Genomic DNA, 20,714 nt, shown 5'->3' with positions numbered 1-20,714 from the left:
AGTCCCGACCTCCTCACAACCGGGAAAGAAGGCAGAATCAGGACTTTACTGTGGGTTTATACCGGGATTTGAGGAACTGCAAAGAACAACTGGAACAAGTTTTGGTCTTAAGGGTGACTAGGCCGAGCTTGGCTCAGAGGTGACTACAGTAAGGAGGGCTCAGTGTATCTCTTCAAGTGGTGCAGACACTGGGATCAGCAGAGGTCACACTGAAAATATCCTTATCCGGATGCCCAGTCAACCCAGGGCTCTTAAGAAAAAGAAGCTCACAAAGTTGTTCTTCACTTAGAAGAAGGTCACAACTCTACTGATCGATGGGTAGACATATGCACAATCTGAAAGGGCAGGGAACAAACTGTCCCCCCCGACAGTGGCTGGAAGGAGCAGCCACCCTGGTTCTTGGAGATGATTGCAAAACAGGGAGCAGAGAACTGATTGGATTTCAGATGCATTAGTGACGAAAGAGACAAACTACAGAGACAAACTAGATGCAAAGTTGAGGAGAATTTAGTTTCCTGAGTATATTCCCAAAGGTGAGGCTGGAAAGCTGATGGGCAAGACCGGGAGGTGTCATACAGGTAACACTCAGATGTTTGGACTTTGCCGACTTTGCCGGGGGTGGTGGCGCACACCTGTCACCCCAGCGGCTCCTGAGGCAGGAGGATCATGAGTTAAAAGCCAGCCTTAGCAAATTAGTGAGGCCCTAAGCAACTCGGCAGACCCTGTTTCTAAATAAAACTAAAAAGGGGCTGGGGATGTGGTTCAGTGGTTAAGTGCCCCTGGGTTCAATCCTTGGTACCAAAAACCAAAGAGGTTTGGATTTCATCCTGAAGACTCTGAGAGCCAGTGAAGAAACCCTAACAGAACAGTGAAGTTAGGTCTCAGAATCAGAAAGGTGCCCAGCAGGCAGGTAAGCGATGCCGCAGAGAGAGGTCCAAGCAGAGGAGCAAGACCGGGGCTGCTGCCGTGGCACAGGTGAAAAGTGTGGGCTTCTGAACCCGTGGGGAACTGAGGACAGGCAACCTAGAACATTCCTGAGAGGGATGCAGAGGATCTGGGTGAGTGATGTATAAAGGGAAATGAGGAGGGATGGGTCAGACAGGGGACACGTTTCTACCTTGCTGAGCCACAGCTGGCCACGACGTGAGAAGGAGGGCAGTGGAAAAGCAGGTTAAGAGGCAGGAGAATGAGTGGGGCTTAGGACACATCCCCTAAGAAGCCATGGGACACCACAATGGTGGGGTCTCACTGACACTTGGAAAGCAGGCCTGGACCTCAGTGGGAGGTAGGATCAGAGTAACAGGTTCCAGTAACAATGGGCAGGAGGGCCGAGTGCGCCACAGAGCTGACAGGGTGGCGGTCCAGGACAGTACCCGCTGGTCTCGGGTTCCAGTCTCGCTCTGAGAGTGGTCCCTTGGCTCTGGGTGTGTCTTGCCTTGGTTTCCCCCACAGCACCAGAAGCACCCTGACTCTGAGTGCTTCCAAGGTCAGCACCAGTTCCTGCGCTTCCCTCTCCACGTTGCCTAGCCAGGCGCCAAGAATGAAGGCGCTGTGGGGCCTGTGTCTTACGTGGGAACGGGCAGGCCCCAGAGCTGTGCTCACCTTGTGCCTCCAAGAGTCAGTGCTGAGCATGTGCATGCTGACCATGAAGAGTCCACTCCATAGACGTCGACAGCCTCCTGGGAGGTGGCTGGTGTCTCCTCACTGGTCACAGCTCCTTGGTTGTTGGGATCCTCCTGCCTCAGGAGCCGCTGGGGTGACAGGTGTGCGCCACCACCCCCGGCAAAGTCCAAACATCTGAGTGTTACCTGTATGACACCTCCCGGTCTTGCCCATCAGCTTTCCAGCCTCACCTTTGGGAATATACTCAGGAAACTAAATTCTCCTCACCTTTTGCATCCAGTTTTTTGTCTCTGTAGTTTGTCTCTTTCGTCACTAATGCATCTGAAATCCAATCAGTTCTCTGCTCCCTGTTTTGCAATCATCTCCAAGAACCAGGGTGGCTGCTCCTTCCAGCCACTGCCAGGTGTTTCTTTTGTACACCCTGTGAGACCAGTCCTGCTAGCCTGACCTGTCAGCCAGGCCACACACCCTCCTGGCTCTCGAGCATAGGCCACAGCATCCTCCCTCTGGTCCCTGCCAGTGAGCATCACCCGCTCTGTTCTGAAACCCTGTGCATCTCTGTAAAGAGGAAGGATTTCCTGGGGGTCACCTTCTTATTTACCAGCAAATCTGTTTTTTACTTCTTAACCCAACAGTTTAGAATTGCAAATAAAGCTCACAAGTAATTAGGCTGAGTGGGTATTCCTCTCCATAGTGCCCACTGCTGCCAAGATGCTCGATCCAGGTACAGATGTCTCCAGGTGCTGCCGGGCCTTCTTCCCCTGAGGCTGACCCTCCCTGAACCCCGACTCTTGGCTTCTTCTGCCCAGCCAGGCAGTGTGCTGCCAGCCCCTCCTGTACAACGTCACTTCAAATATGGGGAGACATCTTCCACGGTCCCCACTCTGAGTCCTCTACACTGGAACACATCCTCCAAGCACTCCTCACAAAATTCAGTGACCGACAGAACTAGTGACTCATGGACGTGGTCGTTGGTCAACCATGGACCCCTGTTATCTTCCCACTGATGTTTCCATTTCCTTAGTGGCTGGCCTCAGAAATGAGGTCACTCTCCTGGTCTCAAAAGAACACACCTATCAAAGAGGCCTGCGGGATACAACAACCAAACAACTAGGATGTTCAAAACTGGGACAGTGTTTTGAAATTTTTCACAAAGGAGTATCAAGGCCAACAAGGCTCAGTTTTGCGTTCGGTACTTTATGCACCCAGAAAATGTTCGCAGATTGCCAACTAACCCTCTAAATGGGTAACCTGAGTCGTGCTGCCCTAACATTCCCATGGCCCATCAATCCCACTTGAGCGTTCTCACGTGGCCACGCAGAGCCATTCGGTTCCGCCCCCCCAGCCCTTGCCCGGGTCTGCTCAGCTGGGCTGCTTTTCCTGCCATGAACTTTGATTGGCAGCTTCTCCAGTTTCCCCTCAAGATTCTGTTCAGAGTAAGCACTGATTTCTGTCCTTCATCTTGCCTCCTGCCATTGGTGACCATGCTCTTCTGAGCCTTGCTCTCACCCACCAGTTGTGGGTCCCTTTGGCCCTGAGAACAGCATCCTTGACCCCAGTTGCTTCGTGTGCTGTGATGTGGAGGAATGCTCCCACCCACTCCAGCACGAATTCAGAGGACCGCTTCCCCTCAGTTCATTTCCCTGTGTGCAGAACAACTGGGACCAATGTTTTCAAGTGGTTTTTACCTGTGGCCTCGTTCTCCTTCACAGTCAATTACTTCTCTGCAAATGGCCGCCTGGTCAAATAACTGTGCTCCCAATTAGCTAATTGCAGGCTCAATGAGCCACTTGTTCCTCCAAACTTGGCTATTAGAGTTGTGTGATTAAGCAAAAATTAATCTTCTTTATTCCCTTCTGATTCATGGAGCCACAGCAGATCTCAAATTCAGCCTCCTGTGTTCTTTTGCAACATTAATACAAGCCTTTCGGTTTTTATTTCCTTTTGAAAGGAAATAAAAAAGTCTCAGCAGTTATGCTTTGTATTTTGGGCCCCAAGATTAAGTCAGCCTTCTAGCAAGGTGCCCAACGTTACCTTTAGTCCAATTTGTAAAATGCACACTAAGGCTTCAGAACAATTGTTTTGCCAAAGTTATGCGATTAAAACTACGGTTAGACATTCTAAGTAGAAGATGCCACTTTATTTCTGGCAATTCAGGTTCCCACAAAGGGTAAAAATCAATCTTCAACCTCGACTGCTTTTAAAACAAGGCGCCTTTACCCATTCTCCAAATCGCTGTCACTTGATGTCTTGGAAGCTACAAAAAATGTAATTTATTCTGAAAAATTGCTTCAAGTGGATGTCTTCAATCACCCCTTCTCCTACACTTGAGGCAGTTTCTGCATGCTTTATTCTAATTTTCTTATTCAGCCAACATCTATAGAACACAAAACATGCACTCAGTTTTCAGTGTCAACAGGAGGTCATTTCTGGAACAGGCGCATTCCTTGACTCCACAGAGAAGGAGCCACCAATCAGGAGGAGCCTTCCGTGACAAAGAGACTGACAGTAATGAGGATTGAATCTATGTGCTTTAGTCACTCAGACCCCTTTAGGTTTCCAGAATTCGCCTTCCAATTAAACACGAGGACATCTCCCAAACAGTTCTGGGTGTGGTGCACCGTCTGCTAGGGGACTCTGGTTTACAGCCACCTCGTCTGTGACTGTCTTCAGGAGAGGGAGCGAGTGGGAAGGACCCTGAGGTCACTAGAGCCACTCACACACCAAGGGATTCTAACTCTCCTTGGTGTCTGCGCTGCTTCAACACTTCACTGATGAAGGGCCAAGTCAAGAGTAACAGCGAAGTCCAGGTTAAAGGGAAAGTGGAAAGGAGGAGGGAAGGAAGCGAGGAGAAAACACTGGGCCGAGGCTGACCAGGGCTGCAGCCTCCAGGAAGCAAGACATCCATAAAGCTGCTGCTCCCAGGCGCGTCGTCCAAAGCAGGCTGGTCTGAGCACCAACCAGAAAGGCTGCATGCAAGCCACCAACACGCTCAGGCAGAGACGTGAGCACAGGACAGTGTCCAGGCGAACCCGGGCCTTGGTGGTCACTTACCCAACACCAGCAGCTCCACCGAGTCCTCGTTCTTGCCCTCCAGGTCATCGGGGGTGGTGATGACACAGTAATAGAGGCCACTGTCACCCCACATGAGCTTTCCAATTTGAAGATCTGCATCTGTCACGAAAGAAGGACCCAGTTCTCAAACTCTGTCCTCAGCAAGAAAAGCACTGAGCAGCTGGGGACGGGAGAGGCGTCTGCAGTGTTCTCTGAATCTGCCTGGATGGCGATTGAAAGACGTCCCTTTATTTAAAACAAAACCAACAAAACAACAGCAAAAACTGGCCTCCCTCAGGTGAGAACTAGAGATGGTGCAGTCGCGTCTCGTTCCAGCTGTGGGAGGCAGGCCTCCACCCAGGCCTGCAGAGGCCCCGAGAGACGGACAAGTTCCAGAATAACCCTGGACTCCTAGAAATCAGCTGATTTCACAGGAATTCTCCACAGTTTGAATAATCAAACAGCTTGTATCGGACTCCTGGAACTTTTTTTTTTAATCCCAAAACTTAGGGAGCAGGAGACAGGGTGGAATTGATACAGAAACCCACGGGGCTCAGGCCTCACATCCGCCTGGCTCTGCAACCTGTGTGTGACCTCCCTTCTCCCTGGGGACGGGGTTCTTAGCAAAGTCTGCTTCCCAGGCTGGGAAAGGGCCAAAGAGGCGCTGTCAAGGCTGAGGACCTGGGACGGAAGTTCCTTCACTGGAACCTACTCTGACTCAGCTCCGAACCTAAGCACTGTCCTCCGCGGGCCTCTGTGCTCTCGGGAGGCCGCACTCGCCCGCCTACGCCCAGCCACTTTCCCCTAGAGCAATCTGCTGGGTCTCCTCATGCTCCCTCCCACCTCCTATAAAGTGGGATCTCAGGGGCTGAAAGAGTGAGAGGCTGGTGTCCCCTTGTGTCGGCGGAGAATGCAACTGACCTCCCTCCCTTTTCCTAGAGTCCAGAGAAGGGCATCCGTACCGTGAACAATGGTGATCTCTCTGCCCCTGTAGAAGTCTCCCAGGGTGACAGTGGAGCCCTGTTTTGAAGCCACCACTCGGACTGTCCTCCTGCTGTCTAAACAGTCCAAGTAGGGGTCCCATTCCAGGTTCCTCTTGCTGAGTGACTGGGCCCGAGGGGAGGACATGCCCAAGGACTCCCCGACGCGATCCTGGCAGTAGGACTTGAACTTCCACTGCACGACGGCAGGCCGATGGGAGGAGGTGGAGAAGTGGCAGCGAAGCACCGCGGGCTGGAAGAGCATGGCCACCTTCCTCTTGTCGGGCACTGTCACCTGGAGGCCTTCGGCCACGGCTGCAAAACAGAACACGCATGTCCACACAGGGCCACAGCCCGGCCGCCCACCACCGCCTTCCCACTTTACTGCCCCAACCGTTCCGGCCATCTTCTCCATCGGAATTGATGGCATCCAGGTCCACCTGGTGGTCTTTCCCAGACACCTACTTCACTCCCTAGGTCCAGTCGGTTGCTGAGTCTAGCCATCGTGATCTGTTAACATTGTTAAGGTTGCCCCTCTCCTCTTTAACCTCACTCCCATGCTCTTGCTTGGGCCTCTGTTTCTTGCCTAGAAGATGATGAAAACCTCCGTCAGATCTCCCTGCATCCCCCTGTCAACATCCGGACCGTCCTCCTTGCTAAAACTCAGGTGACCTTTCTAAATCTGACAGTTGGTTCTCTTAGAAACGCTCCACCCCTCCTCTAGGACCTCGAGGACCCTCAGCAAAGCATCTGAGGTGCTCCCCACCTGCTTCCTCTTCCCCTTTCAGCCTCAGCTCTTTGAAGCACCTCTACTTTGGCACCAGGCTCCAGGAGTATCCATCAAATGCCTATCAGTTTTCCCGACGGGACGAACCATCTCACACCTCCAGGCCTGGACACACGGTGTTCCCTGCTTCTGGAATGCCTTCCCACTTTCTTGGGAAACTCTTCTGCATCTTTCAAAACCCAGCTCAAAGGCTTCTTGACCAACCCAGTTTGTCACGTCCTCCTTTGTGCCATTGGAATATCCAGCATTCTCTTCTAGACATTTATCACAATAATTTTGCCATTATTTATTTTCATTCCCTTTCAGGTAAGAAGGGTGATTACCTTGCTGGCTTATGAAGCCCACAGATACTCAACATAGGTTCCACAAGTAGTGAAAAAGAAGCCAGGAAGTGTGACTTGAAGAGGAGGTGACTTCCCTTCCTGATGGTGACCAAGTAAAGCGGACAGAGATGAAGGAGAAGAGAAGTCTTTATTCCAGATCAAAGGCAGTAGACTAAGTCCAAAAGCTCTGAAGGGTAGCCAAAAGAAGAACTAAAAAGCAGAAGTTTAAGTGGCAAAAAGATCCAACCTGAGGCTTGGTGACTAAGCAAGATGGGAACACTGGTGAGTGAGAGATCAGCAGAGTGTCCGGGAGACCTTGCAGGGCCACTATGAACCTGACCATAGGATTTAGACATCCCAGGCTACAAGACCAGAAGGTTCCCAGGTGTGTGGGAGAGTTTCCAGCTTGGGAACATCTGTTAGAAGCAGAAATCGAAATATGACGAGAGGCAGAAAAATGGGATCCGAAGACAGAGGGACGAGGTTCCGAAGTGGACGCAGGCACCCAAGGCAGAGTCTTGCCCTAGACCTGCAGTGGGGACCTAGGACACCGAGCAAGGTCTGCTGTCTCAGGTGCCTTGTGTCCTGGCCCACGATGACATCCCACAAAGCCACTCCTTCACTGAGGCTCCCTCCACCAGGGCAAGATAACACGTCTCAGGTCTTTTGATTTCCAGCCCAGAGTTTCTCTTCAATGAAAAGCACAACGAGAACCTAGATTCTAATTCCCCTTCGAGAATGGCTTCTCCATTCCATGCAACCGGGAAGTGAACACAAGAAGGATTTGAGATGTATCAGATCTCAGCCTTCTGTACCTACCAGGTGCTCTACAGCTACCTGTGACTGCCCGGGGAACGGATGAGCCCATGGGTGACTGCGACCGGAGCATGTCCAGGACTCTCCGGGGAAGCTGGTTCATGAGTCACCACCGTGGAGTAGAGTAAAGAGCGTGGGCAGCAGAGGCGGGGCTCCCACCGTCTCCTGGCCATGTGCTAGTCCTGAGGCCCTGGTGGTGTCCACAGAGCAATCTGAGACTCGTGATCACCATCATGCCCACCCCCAGGTCGTTAGCAGATGTGACCTCATCAGGCAACTCCATAGAGTGGACTCCACAGAGGGCGCTGACCCGGGTAGCAGGCAGAAGAGAGTTTACCCTGCCTCACCTCCCCACCTCCCGTTCTGAAGCTCCTGCAGCCCAAAGACCACCCACCACCACCAGCTGAGATTATAGGCACATTAAACAGATGGGAAACTCGTCCCCACGCTCCCCTTCACACCCCCAGATGTTGTGGTCTGATTCTGCTCTTCCTGACTCACAAGGCTGCATTGGGAAAACACACGTCTGCACGGTTTCTCCTTAAATTCTACTGCACTGATTTTTACACTGATTTTCAGTCTTGTGATTCTTCTTCAAATATTTATTCACAGCCCAATTTTTCAGATGATAAAAAGGAACAGGAAGGTGAAGTGACTTCAGTCAGAGCAGTTGGGCTGGATGATCAGTCACAGGCACTGTCCCGGGGACACTCTGTACTTGGCCATCTCCCTTCTGTTCCGCTCCCTACGAGGCTCCATGGGTAAAGCAGAGTTCTTAGGCTTCCCAGGACAAATCAACCAGCAAAGGAGACAGGTGCCCCATACAGTATGTGGTGGTGGTGGGGGGTTAATGTTCTTCATCATTCATTTATTTATGTTGAGAACGAGAGTGGAGTTGGGGTTTTGTTCATTAAATGACTATGAAGAATAGCCTCCTCCCTGGCTATGTTCTCTGTGAAGGAGATTAGGCATTGAGCAAGCAAGCCACTGGACTCTCTCAACCAATTATTAACTAGCGTTAGTCAGTCCTCAGCCTCTTCCATGACAGACACAGACTTGCGCTCCCAAGAATAAGGACTGCTTCCTCAGCAACCTTTGCTTTTTCACAGCATGACAGTTAAAGGTGCAGACTCTGGGGTCAGGCCTGGATGAGAGCCCAGGCCTTACCACTCCAGCCTATGTCCATCCACCTTATAAGGTATCAGCCTCAGGCTGACTGGTCAACTCAGGAGGGAAACCAGAATGACAGTTACACCTTGTGGAGTCGTCTGAGGGTTAAACGACATGCTATCTTAGATACTTAGGAGAATGCCTGGTATACAGTAAGGACTCAATAAATCTGGTGGCTGCCGAGTTGCTGTGGCTGTCAAGAGTAGCCTCTGACTTCCATGAAGCTGTGAACCCAGAGCGGGGCAAGCAAGCTGCCCAGGTGAGACGGGAAGTGTGAACGGGGCGGGACGGGCAGTTACGGCCCAGCAACGCTGGACCTCGTCATTAGGAGTGGACGACGGGGACAGTGTCCCGCTGTGCTTTGCAGCGCACACTGCTCAGGCACCCCGGAAACCAGGGAGAGTGCCCTGTGTGTGTATGTGTGCGTACGGGCACAGACACGTATGTGAACACGCGTGCGCACTTGTACAAATGGACTACACCAAGGAGCGATCTGAAAAGCTGGAGAACAGGGCTAGGGATTCAGTAAATGACAGCTTATTGGATCTGGGAGGACCACAGAGTGGAGACCAAGCTAAAACTGCCAATCCCCACCTGGTGCTTCAGGTCTCAAACTGTAAGACCAACCAATCCTAAGCCTGCCAACCGAGCTTACCACGAACCCCATCCCCTTGAGACTTGTGTTCCTCCTAGTACCGTGAGTGACATAATGCCCTCTCCCCACAGGGGCACTGTGACAGGACAGTGGACGAGGGTGCTAGCCTGCCTGGCCTCCGCCTCCCCACCTCCCACTCTAGCATGGGGCTGGAATGGCTCTGGCCCTGCCCTGACTCGTGGTGAGAGACCCCAAGCAGCACCTCTTTCCTGCACCTCTGTCCACCTTACATGGAGCTGCTTCCCCTTGGTGTCCTGATGTGCCACTCCATCCCCCAATGGGACAGAGCCTTGCCCTGAACACCAGCCTGCTTTCCTGGGGCCCTGGACCCGCCCCTCTCCTGAAGGTTGGATATTGCTTCCTGTAGGCCTCATGCAGGACTGACCCAACTTCAGTGCTGTTTTCCACCCGACTCGGGGGACTTCTGCCCCTTCACAGACCTGGCTCTGCAGGGGTGGGGGCTGACTGGAATGAGGATTTCCAGTCTCCAGGGACACTCAGGGTTGACTTGGAGACACCCTCTCTCTGGCTCCCATTCCCAAGAGATCTGCCCTGGGACTGGGTCAGTGTGCTGAGCTGGGTCCTAACTCTTTACAGCTTTTAAAATATATTTTTTCCCTATTCCAATTCTTTCCAGAAGCAAAAAATGTAATACTTCTTATGCTTGAAACTATACAGGCTGATACAAAAGCATAACCACCACTGAAGGCCAGAGAGATGGATTTAAAAGTTTCTGCCTCTTTGTTAGGCCAAGCTGCTCATCGGATCTAAGAAGCTGTGTCCATCCCTGTGGTTCCAACTACCAGCTTTGACCCACACCTCAAGTCCCTTAAGCCTCGTTGGTTTGTCGACAAGTGCTTCAAGAGGAACATGGGTAAGCCTCACTGATCATCTCTCTCCACCCAGCTCTTGTTCAGGAGCTCCTTGCCTCGTCCTGAGCTCTTTGGCCTATTTCCATTTACCCTGCGACCCAGATAAATCTGGCCTGGACAATCTCCATCTGACTATATTCAGGTGGTCACCAAGTCTCAGGCGCTCTTGAGCCATCCTTCCCTGTCCCACTGTCACTCCCTTAAATCAGGTTCCTATTTTCTCTTCCTTGACAACAGTTGTCAGCACTTAACGGGTGTCTGAGATTGTGCTAAACTTCTCATTTGTTTTCTTTTATTTCAGTGCTGGGGACAGAACCCAGGGCCTTGCCCGTGCGCGTCACACCACATCTTCGTGAATTCTCTGAACAGTCCTGTAAAGTAGGCCCTGCGTGTTACAGATGGAGACACCGAGGCTCAGCACATGTGTCTGTCCTGCCTAGCAGCTCAGGGCAGCAGGTGGCAGGCTGGAATCCCGGCTGACGGGCTCCAAAGCCTCCTCCTCACCTCACAGTCCATCACCACCAGTGCTTTCCTGTCTACTTCCAGGCTAGGCCACTGTCCGCATGTTTCCAGAGTCTTCTTCTGAAAGCACACATCGTCCAATCATGTCAGTTCAGTTTCTTGCCTTAAGGTCTCACTGACTCCCCAGTTCCTCCAGGATAAAACCCACACACCTTGACCAGGCTCACGTGGCCTGCTCTGGGACCTAGCCCACGCGGGCTCCAGCCACACTGAAATACTTCTGTCCTTGGACTACAGGTGTGTGGGGAACCGTCAGGCGTGTGACTGAAGACGCTCCTGGGAGTGGGAGAGAGGCACCGACGGGGGGGGGGGGGGGGGGGCCTCGCCCAAGGACCACAGGCTGCGCAGCAGGAGGGCCGCTCCACTGAGGCCCACCAGGCCACAGCTTAGGAACTCCAAGCTCTTACTAGATCTGCAGAGGTGCAGAAAAAAATCTGTCCTTCATCCTCCAAACTACAGCATCATTCCAGAAAACCAGAGAGGCAGTTTAGAGAAGAGAGCAGGAGACAGAAGAGGTGAAGTACAGGATCATGGTGTGCACAGCACTGCTGTAAACATTAGCCCTCTGAAATGAAGGTGCTGTTGTTTGGGTTGGTCTTTTAAAAATGAAATCCTGATCAGAGGCAGCCCTGAATGGCATCCTGAAGATCATGAGTGGTTTTCTGTGCTAGGGAGGAGGGGGTCCTCCTTCAGAAACAACTTTATTCCTTATGCCCCAATCCCCAGGAAGACTCTAATTTTGATTCAATCAATGACATTTTTAAACTCTACCTTAAGTTCTGGCAACACAGACATAAGACCAGCCCCCGATCTTGAGAAATTCAATATGAACTAGGTTTTTAACTATGAAGTCCCCGAGGGCATGGACCAGTCCAGCTCCCCGTGGACTGCTGAGGGGGCTGCTGAAGGTCAAAAACCGGGGCCTGACTCTGTGAATGAAGAAATGAACCTGGGAGGCTTTTCTCTGCGGTCTGGGAGGCTGCCTGAAGGCAGAGTGGGAAGTGGGAGCTCAGAGCAGCAGTCCCCTGGGCAGTCTGAGGGGTAGCTGGATCACCAGTCTGGGGAAGGTCAGCCCCCAGGGCAGCAAGGCCTCCCTGCGAGTGGTAAAATAAGGCCCTGCCCCAGTTCTCCAAAGGACTCTATATCTGACGAACTGTGTTCTTGCCAGAATAACAAAGCAGACGTGAAGGCAAAGCTGTTCTTATTTTAGCACTTTCATTTTTTTCAAAGCCATTCCTTTCCCCACTAGTTGTAAGCTCTTCCTTCCAGCACCTTTGAGAGGCAGATCTATAACCACAGCCCCATTTTAGAGAAACAAAGACTGCTGCTAAAGGTCATGGAAATTATTGTTAGAGACAGGCATCTTTAGAAATTTTGTACAAAGCTCACCCATCCCTTAACTCAAGTTTCCAAAGCAGAATGTGACGAATTTGCTCATTCCCCAGGATAACTTGGCCTCAGACAACTAAGATATTTCTTTACGCACTATGACAATACAATCCTTCCTTTTCCTGCCTTTGAGTTAAGACTTCTTTAAGAAATTCATCTTCCATTTTTGCACTTTTAACATGTTGTTCCAACTTCCTAAAGCATCTTTTAGAAATGATGAATGGGTAGCTTTTCCAAGTGGAAGAGATGAACGGGGTGGGCTAGCCTCTCTGCTAGGACCAGGCCACCCTCCAACAAGGGAAGAGTCTGAGCATCCTTTAGTGCAGTGACTGTCGAGATGGGGACAAGGCTGACCTATAGGCTGAAGGTGTCAAGTCAAAGAACAGGCAGCTTGACGCTTGTTTTCCTCCAGAAATAGGAACTGCCCGTGTTCTTCATAAACTTGGGTTAAAACATAAATGGCTTTGCTAGAATAGTAAGCACTGCGTAGTGTCTGCCTATGTTTTGGGCCTTATTCTCCAGCATTGATTCTCTGAGTTAATCACCCTCCTTCGGGCCAATTCCTGCCCTGGCCAGAATCAGTTTCTCTTGTCTGCTACCACGGTACCTGAACCTCGGTCTCAGGTCGGGTAACAGACGGATGGACCATTCCGAGACCTAAAATACATGATAGCATCCTTGTATTCTCTCCAAGAGTTCTGAAGGGCAGCAGGATGTGGTAGATGCCGGTGCTGCCCTTGCCCAGGTGGGCTTTGCTCATGGCCTGGCCACCATCTGCTCCGATACCTTTGGCACTAGTGCTCACAGAGCTTGTGTCCATCCAGCTCATCTCTGTGTGTCCCACTGAACCGTGCCGCCTCAGTCTCCACCACCACTGTGTGGGTAAGTCAGGAACAGATCCTCTGTCAGGTGTGCCTGCCCCCCACCGACCTGAATGAGCTCCTGGGAGGTCTCCCCGGCCTTCTTGTTGCTCCAACGGCAGCAAGCCAGTGCTAAGGGGGACAGTCCTTACCCTAAAGGGCAGAGGTACTTGGGAAACTGTGCTGGTTCGTTCAGTGGATCGGATTTCTGGGATGAACCAGTCATCTGAACCGGAAAAGAAACTCCTAGAAGAAGGTTCCTAAGGCCCTTTATCAGCTCATCATCCGTACTTCCTGTCGAGATCTCTCCTCCGAGCTCTAGACCCAACTATACACCTTCCCTGCCCATCTGGAAGTCACAGAATGGAGACACCCATCTGCCTGTCCCCTTTCAGTCACAGAACATCCCAGGTTTTAATCTGGCCAGAAAAGCCAGCCAAGTACTGCATTTCCTGGCCCCTCTTGAAGCTGACCGTGGCCATGTGACTAGGTTCAGGACACAGCTCTGTGAGCAGAAGCGATGTGTGCAAATTCCAGGTCACCTCTCCAAGACTGCTGCCCCGCTCTGCCTCACTTGCTCCTCCAGCTGAGAAGTGCCTGTGACCAGAGCGGTCCGGGGTGCCACACAGTGGGCATGGAGGACTTGTCCCCATGGGCGGGAACCGAGAGAGAAATCAAGTACTCTGTGTGACTCACTGTACTGTAGGGTCTCTTCGCTACAGAGCTTGGACTATGATGAAGAGAAAGAAAAGAAACGAAGAGCAAAGGCAAGGAGGGAGGCAGGAAAGGAGGGATGGAGGTGCAGAGGAGGGAGGCCTTCATCTCCCTCCCTGGGATGTTCTCTTGAATTAACTCATGCCCACAAGTGGGAGCCCCAGAAATCCTCAGCCAGAAACTGGAGGCATCCTTGACCCTTCTTCCCCTTCAACCACCACATGACCAGCCAGTCCTGCCTCCTCCCTCTCCGTCACCTCCCCTCCTCTCATGCCCGCTGCACGGCCAGGGCTCAGGGTCCCGCGCACCCTGCCTTGCTTTCTGCAAGGGTCTCTTACTTGGCTTCTGCTGCAAGTCCCACCCACCCACATGCAATTCACTCTCTGCTCCAGGGTCAGCAACATTCCTAAAATGCACATTTGCCTGCACACTCCCTGGCTCTGGCTCTGGCTCTTCAAAGTCACCCTGCAGCCTCCAGGAGCACGAAGGAGCTGCTCAGCCTTTCCTCCTGCCACACTAACTGCTTCCACCCTACTTAGTTTCCAGAAGTCACCATGTCCTTGACTCTTGGCTCTTGCACCTTCTGTGCCCTCTGCAGATCTCCCTTCCCTCCTAGTCATTCCCCGCTCACACCTACTCTTCAGGAGTTGCTCTTACTGAAACCACAGCAGCCCCACAGAATCATGTTCCCTGGCCTGAGAATGTCCTGCTTAATCCTCTATGTCCTCCATCAATAACAAGCTCCTTCTGCAGGATTCTAAAGACTCTGGGGCAAAGTAAGTACTGGACTGTTTGACACGCTTGCACTGGTCTCTGTGGGCAGAACACCCTGGCCACTCCATAGACTGTGCTCAGCCACATGACTTGTTCTGCCCAGTGGAACGGGAGCAGATGTGCCCTAGGAGCCACCAGGCAGACTTCAGAGGCACGTGTGTGGCTCGGCTCTGCACAAGCCCGCACTCCTAAGCATTTGCCCTCCACCAGGAGAGCAACATGCCCAGGTAGCGGCTGTCCTGTATCCAGGGTCTTAGAACAAGACAGCTGGAACTGGGCCAACTCCACCAAGCCTCACCAACCCACAGCTGCCCGCAGTGCACTGCAGCTCTCCCGCAACATGAGCAAGAACAAGTACAGGGGGCTGTGAGCTTTTGAGATTTTGGAGTTGCTTGATCCTGTGTCAAAATGCTGATTAATGTGCCTCATCTAGGTTCATAAGTACTGAGGGCCTACTGTGTGTCTAACATCGTGCTAGGAGTTTTACACAATCTCATTTTAATTATCACAACAACATGATAAGTAGGTTAGCTTTCTATTTTCAAGCCAAAGAAAATTATATCAAGGTATCATGCAACCCAAGCCACTTAGAGCCTCCTTCCTCCCTTCACTGTCTCTGAGTCCACCTCTGGGTGCAAGGGCATGGGAGGGGGTCCTGCCCCCAACTCAGAGTGCTGCTTGCTGCAGGGCTCCAGATGCTGGAAGGGAACAGAAGAAGCAGCATGTTCTTCTGAGCTCCTCCTCGTTTCTTGGCCCATAAAGAACTCTAGTCATCCAAAATACCTTCTTTCATTTTCAGAGAGCCAAAATGGTCTCAAAGACTAAGACTTTAAGCGCACATATGCAGCAGCCATACCCCGTGTGGCTCCTGGGTGCACAGCACCAGCCTGGTCCCAGGTGGCCAGCAGCACAGCCTGCCCTCCTGTGCCTTGCTGGAGCACTGCCCATTCACTTGCCCCTTTCCTGTGCACTCAGCACTTGTCTGGGGGAGATGACCCGGCATCCTGCCTTGCTCTCCCCTGCTCTACTCCCCTGACTTCTACCAACTCGAAGCCTCAGGACCCCGCGTGCCATAATAGATATTATCTATGTTCTCTTAAATCAAGACTTCTAGATTGATCCACTTCCACCACCAAGTAAGTTTTCTCTTGGATTCAAACACTAAAAACAAACAGGTCACATTAAGTCCACGACACCGTGTTGTGCTTTTAATCAGCAAGATACCATGAGCTTGGACGAGTCACTTATTTCCTCTGAGCCTCTGTCTTTGTGGTGTAAGTGGGCAGTGCCCGCCTCACTTTGAAGGTTCAAATGGGATAAGGCGCAGGAACATCACCTAACCCAGAGAGACACATCACAGCTGGTAAATAAGAACAGCCACCCCCACATCATCTTCCTTTATATTCCTGCTTGGAGGAAAGAAGTTGGAAGGAGTGAAGAGTAAGTGAGCCCTGGAGCAAAAATCTGAGACTGGAGCTGGGCACGGTGTGCACACCTGAAATCCCAGTTACTTGGGAAGCCAGGGCAGGGGCATGGCTTGACGCACAAGTTCAGAACCAGCCTGGACAACACAGCAAGACCCTACCTCAACGAAACGATTCTGGGTCACTCTAGATCCGGGCTGGCTGGACCAGCAGTGGTCCTATCTGTCTCCCTTCACCAGCCCCACAGGACCACACTTCATTGTTCCAAGGGGACAGTGTCCACCGAGCACTGGGAGCGACTCCATCTGCTCTGAAAGGCCTAACGAGCACCTCCTTTCCTAGCTGGTGTTTTCCATTCCAGTTGTTAACTGGACTGAAAAGGCTGAAGGAAGCGGAGGCCCCCTGATGGCTCTGCCCTGGAGAGGAAGAATGGGCCTGTCACTCAAGCTCTGATTCCCAGTCTAAACTAAAGGGAGAAAAGTTCAGAATCTAGAATCTTAGAGGTCAAAGCGACCTCAAAAAACACCTCATTCCTCACCTTTCAAGACCAAGATACAAACCCACTATGGCTGCAGGAGGAGCTGGGACTAGAATCTAAACCACATCTCCCAGGCAAGGGATCTCTCCACTCACCAAGCACTAAGTACGGCACTCAGACTCTGAGCACAGTACTCGCCACACCTCACACTAGACTGCTCGTGCAGTCCTCCATCAGGGTGAGGCCACCACCCTTCAAAAGCACATGTCCAGATTGTGGGGAGTAACACTGAGCCAACCTCCTCCGAACCCAGCGAGAAACATCACTTGGGGGAGGTGGGCATGAGGATGGCTGTGCTAAAAGCATCAAAGGAAGATGTCCTGGTCTGAACAGGTCACTTCTGTGGAGGAAAGCAGAATACGGGAGGGAGAGAAATTGGAAGGGAGACAGGGTAAGCCAGGAGAGCATGGAGGTTGGTGTCAGAAGTCTCCAAAAGCCACACTTCCATCTCCATGCCACTCTGTCTCCCCACTCAAACCAGTCCTCACCATCACCAGGCCACCCCCCGAGTGCAAATGAGACCAGGAAATGACCACTACCCAATACCTCCTTCCCCTGAGGCTGGGTTAGGAGCCCCTTAGGCACCCACAGTACTTAGTGCAGGTCTCTATTGCTGCTTACCCACAACACGATCACTCCATAACTGAGTGTCCACAATTCTATAACCCGTACCTGCACCACCATGCTGGGCTCCTAGAAGGCAGTGGCCGTGTCCTGTCTATCTTGTTAACTCCAGCACAATGACCAGGATGTGGGAATAGCCCACTCCCATTGCCTGAGGAAAAGTCCTCATTCACCATCACCTCCTCTGAGAGCTGATCTGGACAGGAACCCCTAGTGCGGCCTCACTGGGCCTCCCCGAAGCTGGCCTGCAGCACGAGGTGGCGCTCATCAGGGACCATCAACCACCAAAACAAAAGGCCTGAACACTAGGTCACAACCCTCGCTCCAGGCCACTGACTGCGTCCTCTGGTGCTTCCTTCTCAGCACCTATCATAGGGCTTAGAAGCCACAGGAATGGAATACAAGTTTGCAGAATGGAGGGACACATGCATGAATGACACCAAGGCTGCCACAAGAAATGCTGACAGAGCAGGCAATCTTCATCTCAGACACCCGCCAACGTCTCCAGGAAACACACGGATGGGCCCCCAGAGCCAAGCCCCAGCCCTTCCCCAGCCCCTGCTACCAGGAATGATGAAATGCCACCTATATTCAGGAACAAAGACCTGAGTGAACCCTCCTTCAAGCCTTGTAGCTAGAGGGCACCTGTTGCTAAAATGGCAGCTGGTAAGCATTCTGTTTTTCCAAAACAACAACAGCAAAATCAATCTACTGCAGGAAGCAGTATCACAATGACAATAAGAAATCATGAGGCTAAATATGTAGCAGGAAGAAATTCAGAATTTTAGCAGAGAGAGAAGGAAGGAGCTGCTAGAGCCTGAGGGGGAAACCTGAAGTGTTGATTGGAAATTGCTCAGCCTGCAGGGGGAGGGGGCCGGGGGAGAGAGGGAGAGAGAACAGGGAGGGGGAGGTGGGACAGGGAGGGAGAGGCAGGACCATGTGGCTTTCTTCTTGGCTCTCTGTCTCGTTTTTAATCCGTCTTTTCCTTTCTCCCTCCCTTTCTACCACCCCCTCAAGAGAGAATTCATTGATTGGGCTAGACTAAAATCTTCTACCTTTCCTCACATGGTTTCTCTGTGAGGAATGAGTCTGATTCCAACTCATCCTCCACTGCTCTTCTCTCCTCGACCCCCCTCCCCAGCCGCCATCGTTAGCTCCTCTCCTTGGCTCAGGCTGAGAGACAGCTTGTCCTTGGGCACCTCTGACACCAGCGAAGGAGGAGAGGGTGCCCGGGGTGACCAGTGGCTCGGAAGGAGCAACCCTCCCTGCAGAGCAAAGCAGCCCCAGCCATCTGACTGCAGAGGTGGCCTGATAGGAACCTGTTGCCTGCTGCCCGGTAGGAGCAGCCTCTCCAGGTGCGGAGGGCAGAAGGCACAGGCATCGCCTCCTCATGCACAAATTGAACAAACCCCTCCACCAACCCAGGAAGGCAGAAGGGGAGAGTGCAACAGGACCGGCCGAGGTTCCGGTGGGAAAACTGCAGTCTAGTTCCAATGACCCCTGTGCTGGGTGCATGCTGCTTCCCTGGGCCTCCTTTTCTAGAACCAAGAGAGCTGAACTAGATTCCTCGGGGCCCTGCCACTGGAAGGAGTCCACAAGAAACGGATAGCCATCTAGAGAGGCCAGATGTGCTGCTCCCATCCCCTGCACAGCCCCAGGGTGCATCTCGGGAGCAGGTCTGGAAAAGCTCCTCTGGCTCAGGACCCCTCCCCAGATGCCTGGCTGACTTCAGGGAGTTGCCCGTACAGGCTGCAGGTCTCAGCGCACCTGGAAGATGATAACTGAGAAGAGACAAATTAAGGAAGCGGAATCATGAGGGTGGCAGTGGAAACGCTGGGAGGCCAGGGGAGGGGGAGGCATGGATCAGCCAAACCCTGAAATTAGAGATGATTCATATTTGAATAACGTGGGAGGGATGAACTCAGAGCAGCCAAGATAAGATGCTAGCTCTGCTAAGGGTACCCTCTCCAGCTGAAACCCAGGGGCACAAGAGCAATGTTAGGGGCCTTTCATTTGAAATAGAAGAAAATTGTAGGCAATCAATAATCTTATTCTGCAACAAGAGAAATGAGCATTTGCCTTTCTTCTTAAATGTATTTTACCCTCCTTCAGGCTCGCCTGGGCTATCTTAACCTCGTTCCCCTTTCCAAGTGACGTGATTTTCTTTTCCAGACCTGGTGGCAACTCAGAGGGGCAAAACTACTTCCTGTTTGTGCTATTTTTCCCTTTCCTCTATGCCCCTCATTGTCCCCACCCTGTCTTGTCACCTTTCTGACACCTTGCTGTTTTCTCTATCACTCTGTCCCCACTGGGTTTTGAACAAATCCCAGCCCAAGCCACCCCACCCCTCATTAGGGCAGTTTTGGCCATCTCTTAGGCCTGGTCACTCCCTAGGCTACTGTCCCTTGGGGGTAGGACATATTGTTGTTAGCTGCCAACAGGAGCCTTTCCCAGCCCCGGAAGAATGGGAAGAAAGTTCACAAAAAGGAGAAGAGGACACAAGGATCCAGGGGGACTCCAGCGATGGATGGGGAGAAGGCCAGGGCCTCCGGACCTCTCTGCAAAGTATCTTTATTGAGTGTGTGTGGGGGAGAGGAGTCCATTATTAGAAAGGGTCTTTTTCTTTTACCACGGAACCACTCCCCAAATGATACCAGTGACAGAGCCAGGCCCAGACTCCACGACCAATCAAGCCTGGGTCCCCAATCCTCCCCAATCCTCCTCATTTGAGCCCTGAAGCCCAGGGAGCCACAGAGCATGCCCTGGGTCTTCCTCCTTCTCTAAGAAAGGAATTGGGGAGATACTCCCCTACCCGTCCCCCCCCAAAAAAAAAAACAATCATTCCTTTTTAAAGAATCAGCCTCCTCCGAGCCTTGGTTTTTCAGCCAGGGTTTTCCCAGGATTCGGCATTACAAACTCAGGCTAAGACCAGGAAGAACTGCGGTATGGAGACAGGAACGCATGAAGAACAGAAGCCCAGAGCCAATGAGTCAAACGTGGGGCTTCTCCCCTGCCCCCCCATCACACACACACACACACACACACACACGGCCCCTCCCCCACCTACCACCAGCTCGCTAAGCGGCTTCAACATGGTCACTAAGGAGGAAGCCCAGGGTGGGTGAGAACCGCACCGCTGTGGGAATACACGTAAAGTTCTTCGTCTCCGCGGAAACGATTCTTACCTGTTAGCCAGAAGACAGCGATCCACCCCAGCACGACCCTGTCCATTTCCCCCAACTTCCCATGCAGGTCAGGCACGGGAAAGTCAGAGCGGCCAGAAAGAGGGGTCCGACGACGTGCGGCACAGGCGGCACAGGCGTCCCTGGATGGCTGGCTGTTCGCGCCGAAGAACCCGCGGTGCAGGAGAGCGGGGCTGGGCGCGCAGGAGAGCCGGGATGGCCACGCAGGAGAGCCGGCTGGGCGCGCAGGAGAGCGGGGATGGCCACGCAGGAGAGCAGGCTGGGCGCGCAGGAGAGCAGGGATGGCCACGCAGGAGAGCTGGGCTGAGAGCGTTGAAGAGCCGGCTGGGCGCGCAGGAGAGCTGGGATGACCACGCAGGAGAGCCGGGGTGGTCACGCAGCAGAGC

General features: G+C 52.4%; 1 protein-coding gene across 1 annotated transcript in view; it reads right to left on the bottom strand.

Annotated features, from left to right (window-relative positions):
• Ildr2 (immunoglobulin like domain containing receptor 2) overlaps nt 1–20,364 on the bottom strand; it is a 52,936-nt gene extending 32,572 nt beyond the window's left edge. The window contains exons 1-3 of the mRNA XM_026381811.2: nt 20,311–20,364; nt 5,640–5,972; nt 4,678–4,797 (exon numbers count right to left, since the gene is read on the bottom strand). Coding sequence (XP_026237596.1) covers nt 4,678–4,797; nt 5,640–5,972; nt 20,311–20,356 — 499 coding nt within the window. The 5' untranslated portion in view covers nt 20,357–20,364. The remainder of the gene's footprint in view (nt 1–4,677; nt 4,798–5,639; nt 5,973–20,310) is intronic.
• Between the last annotated feature and the right edge of the window lie 350 nt (nt 20,365–20,714).

This window comes from Urocitellus parryii, chromosome 9 (genome assembly GCF_045843805.1).
Source record: "Urocitellus parryii isolate mUroPar1 chromosome 9, mUroPar1.hap1, whole genome shotgun sequence".
In the NCBI taxonomy this organism is placed as follows: Eukaryota; Metazoa; Chordata; class Mammalia; order Rodentia; family Sciuridae; genus Urocitellus; species Urocitellus parryii.
This window is presented reverse-complemented; position numbering and strand designations above follow the sequence as displayed.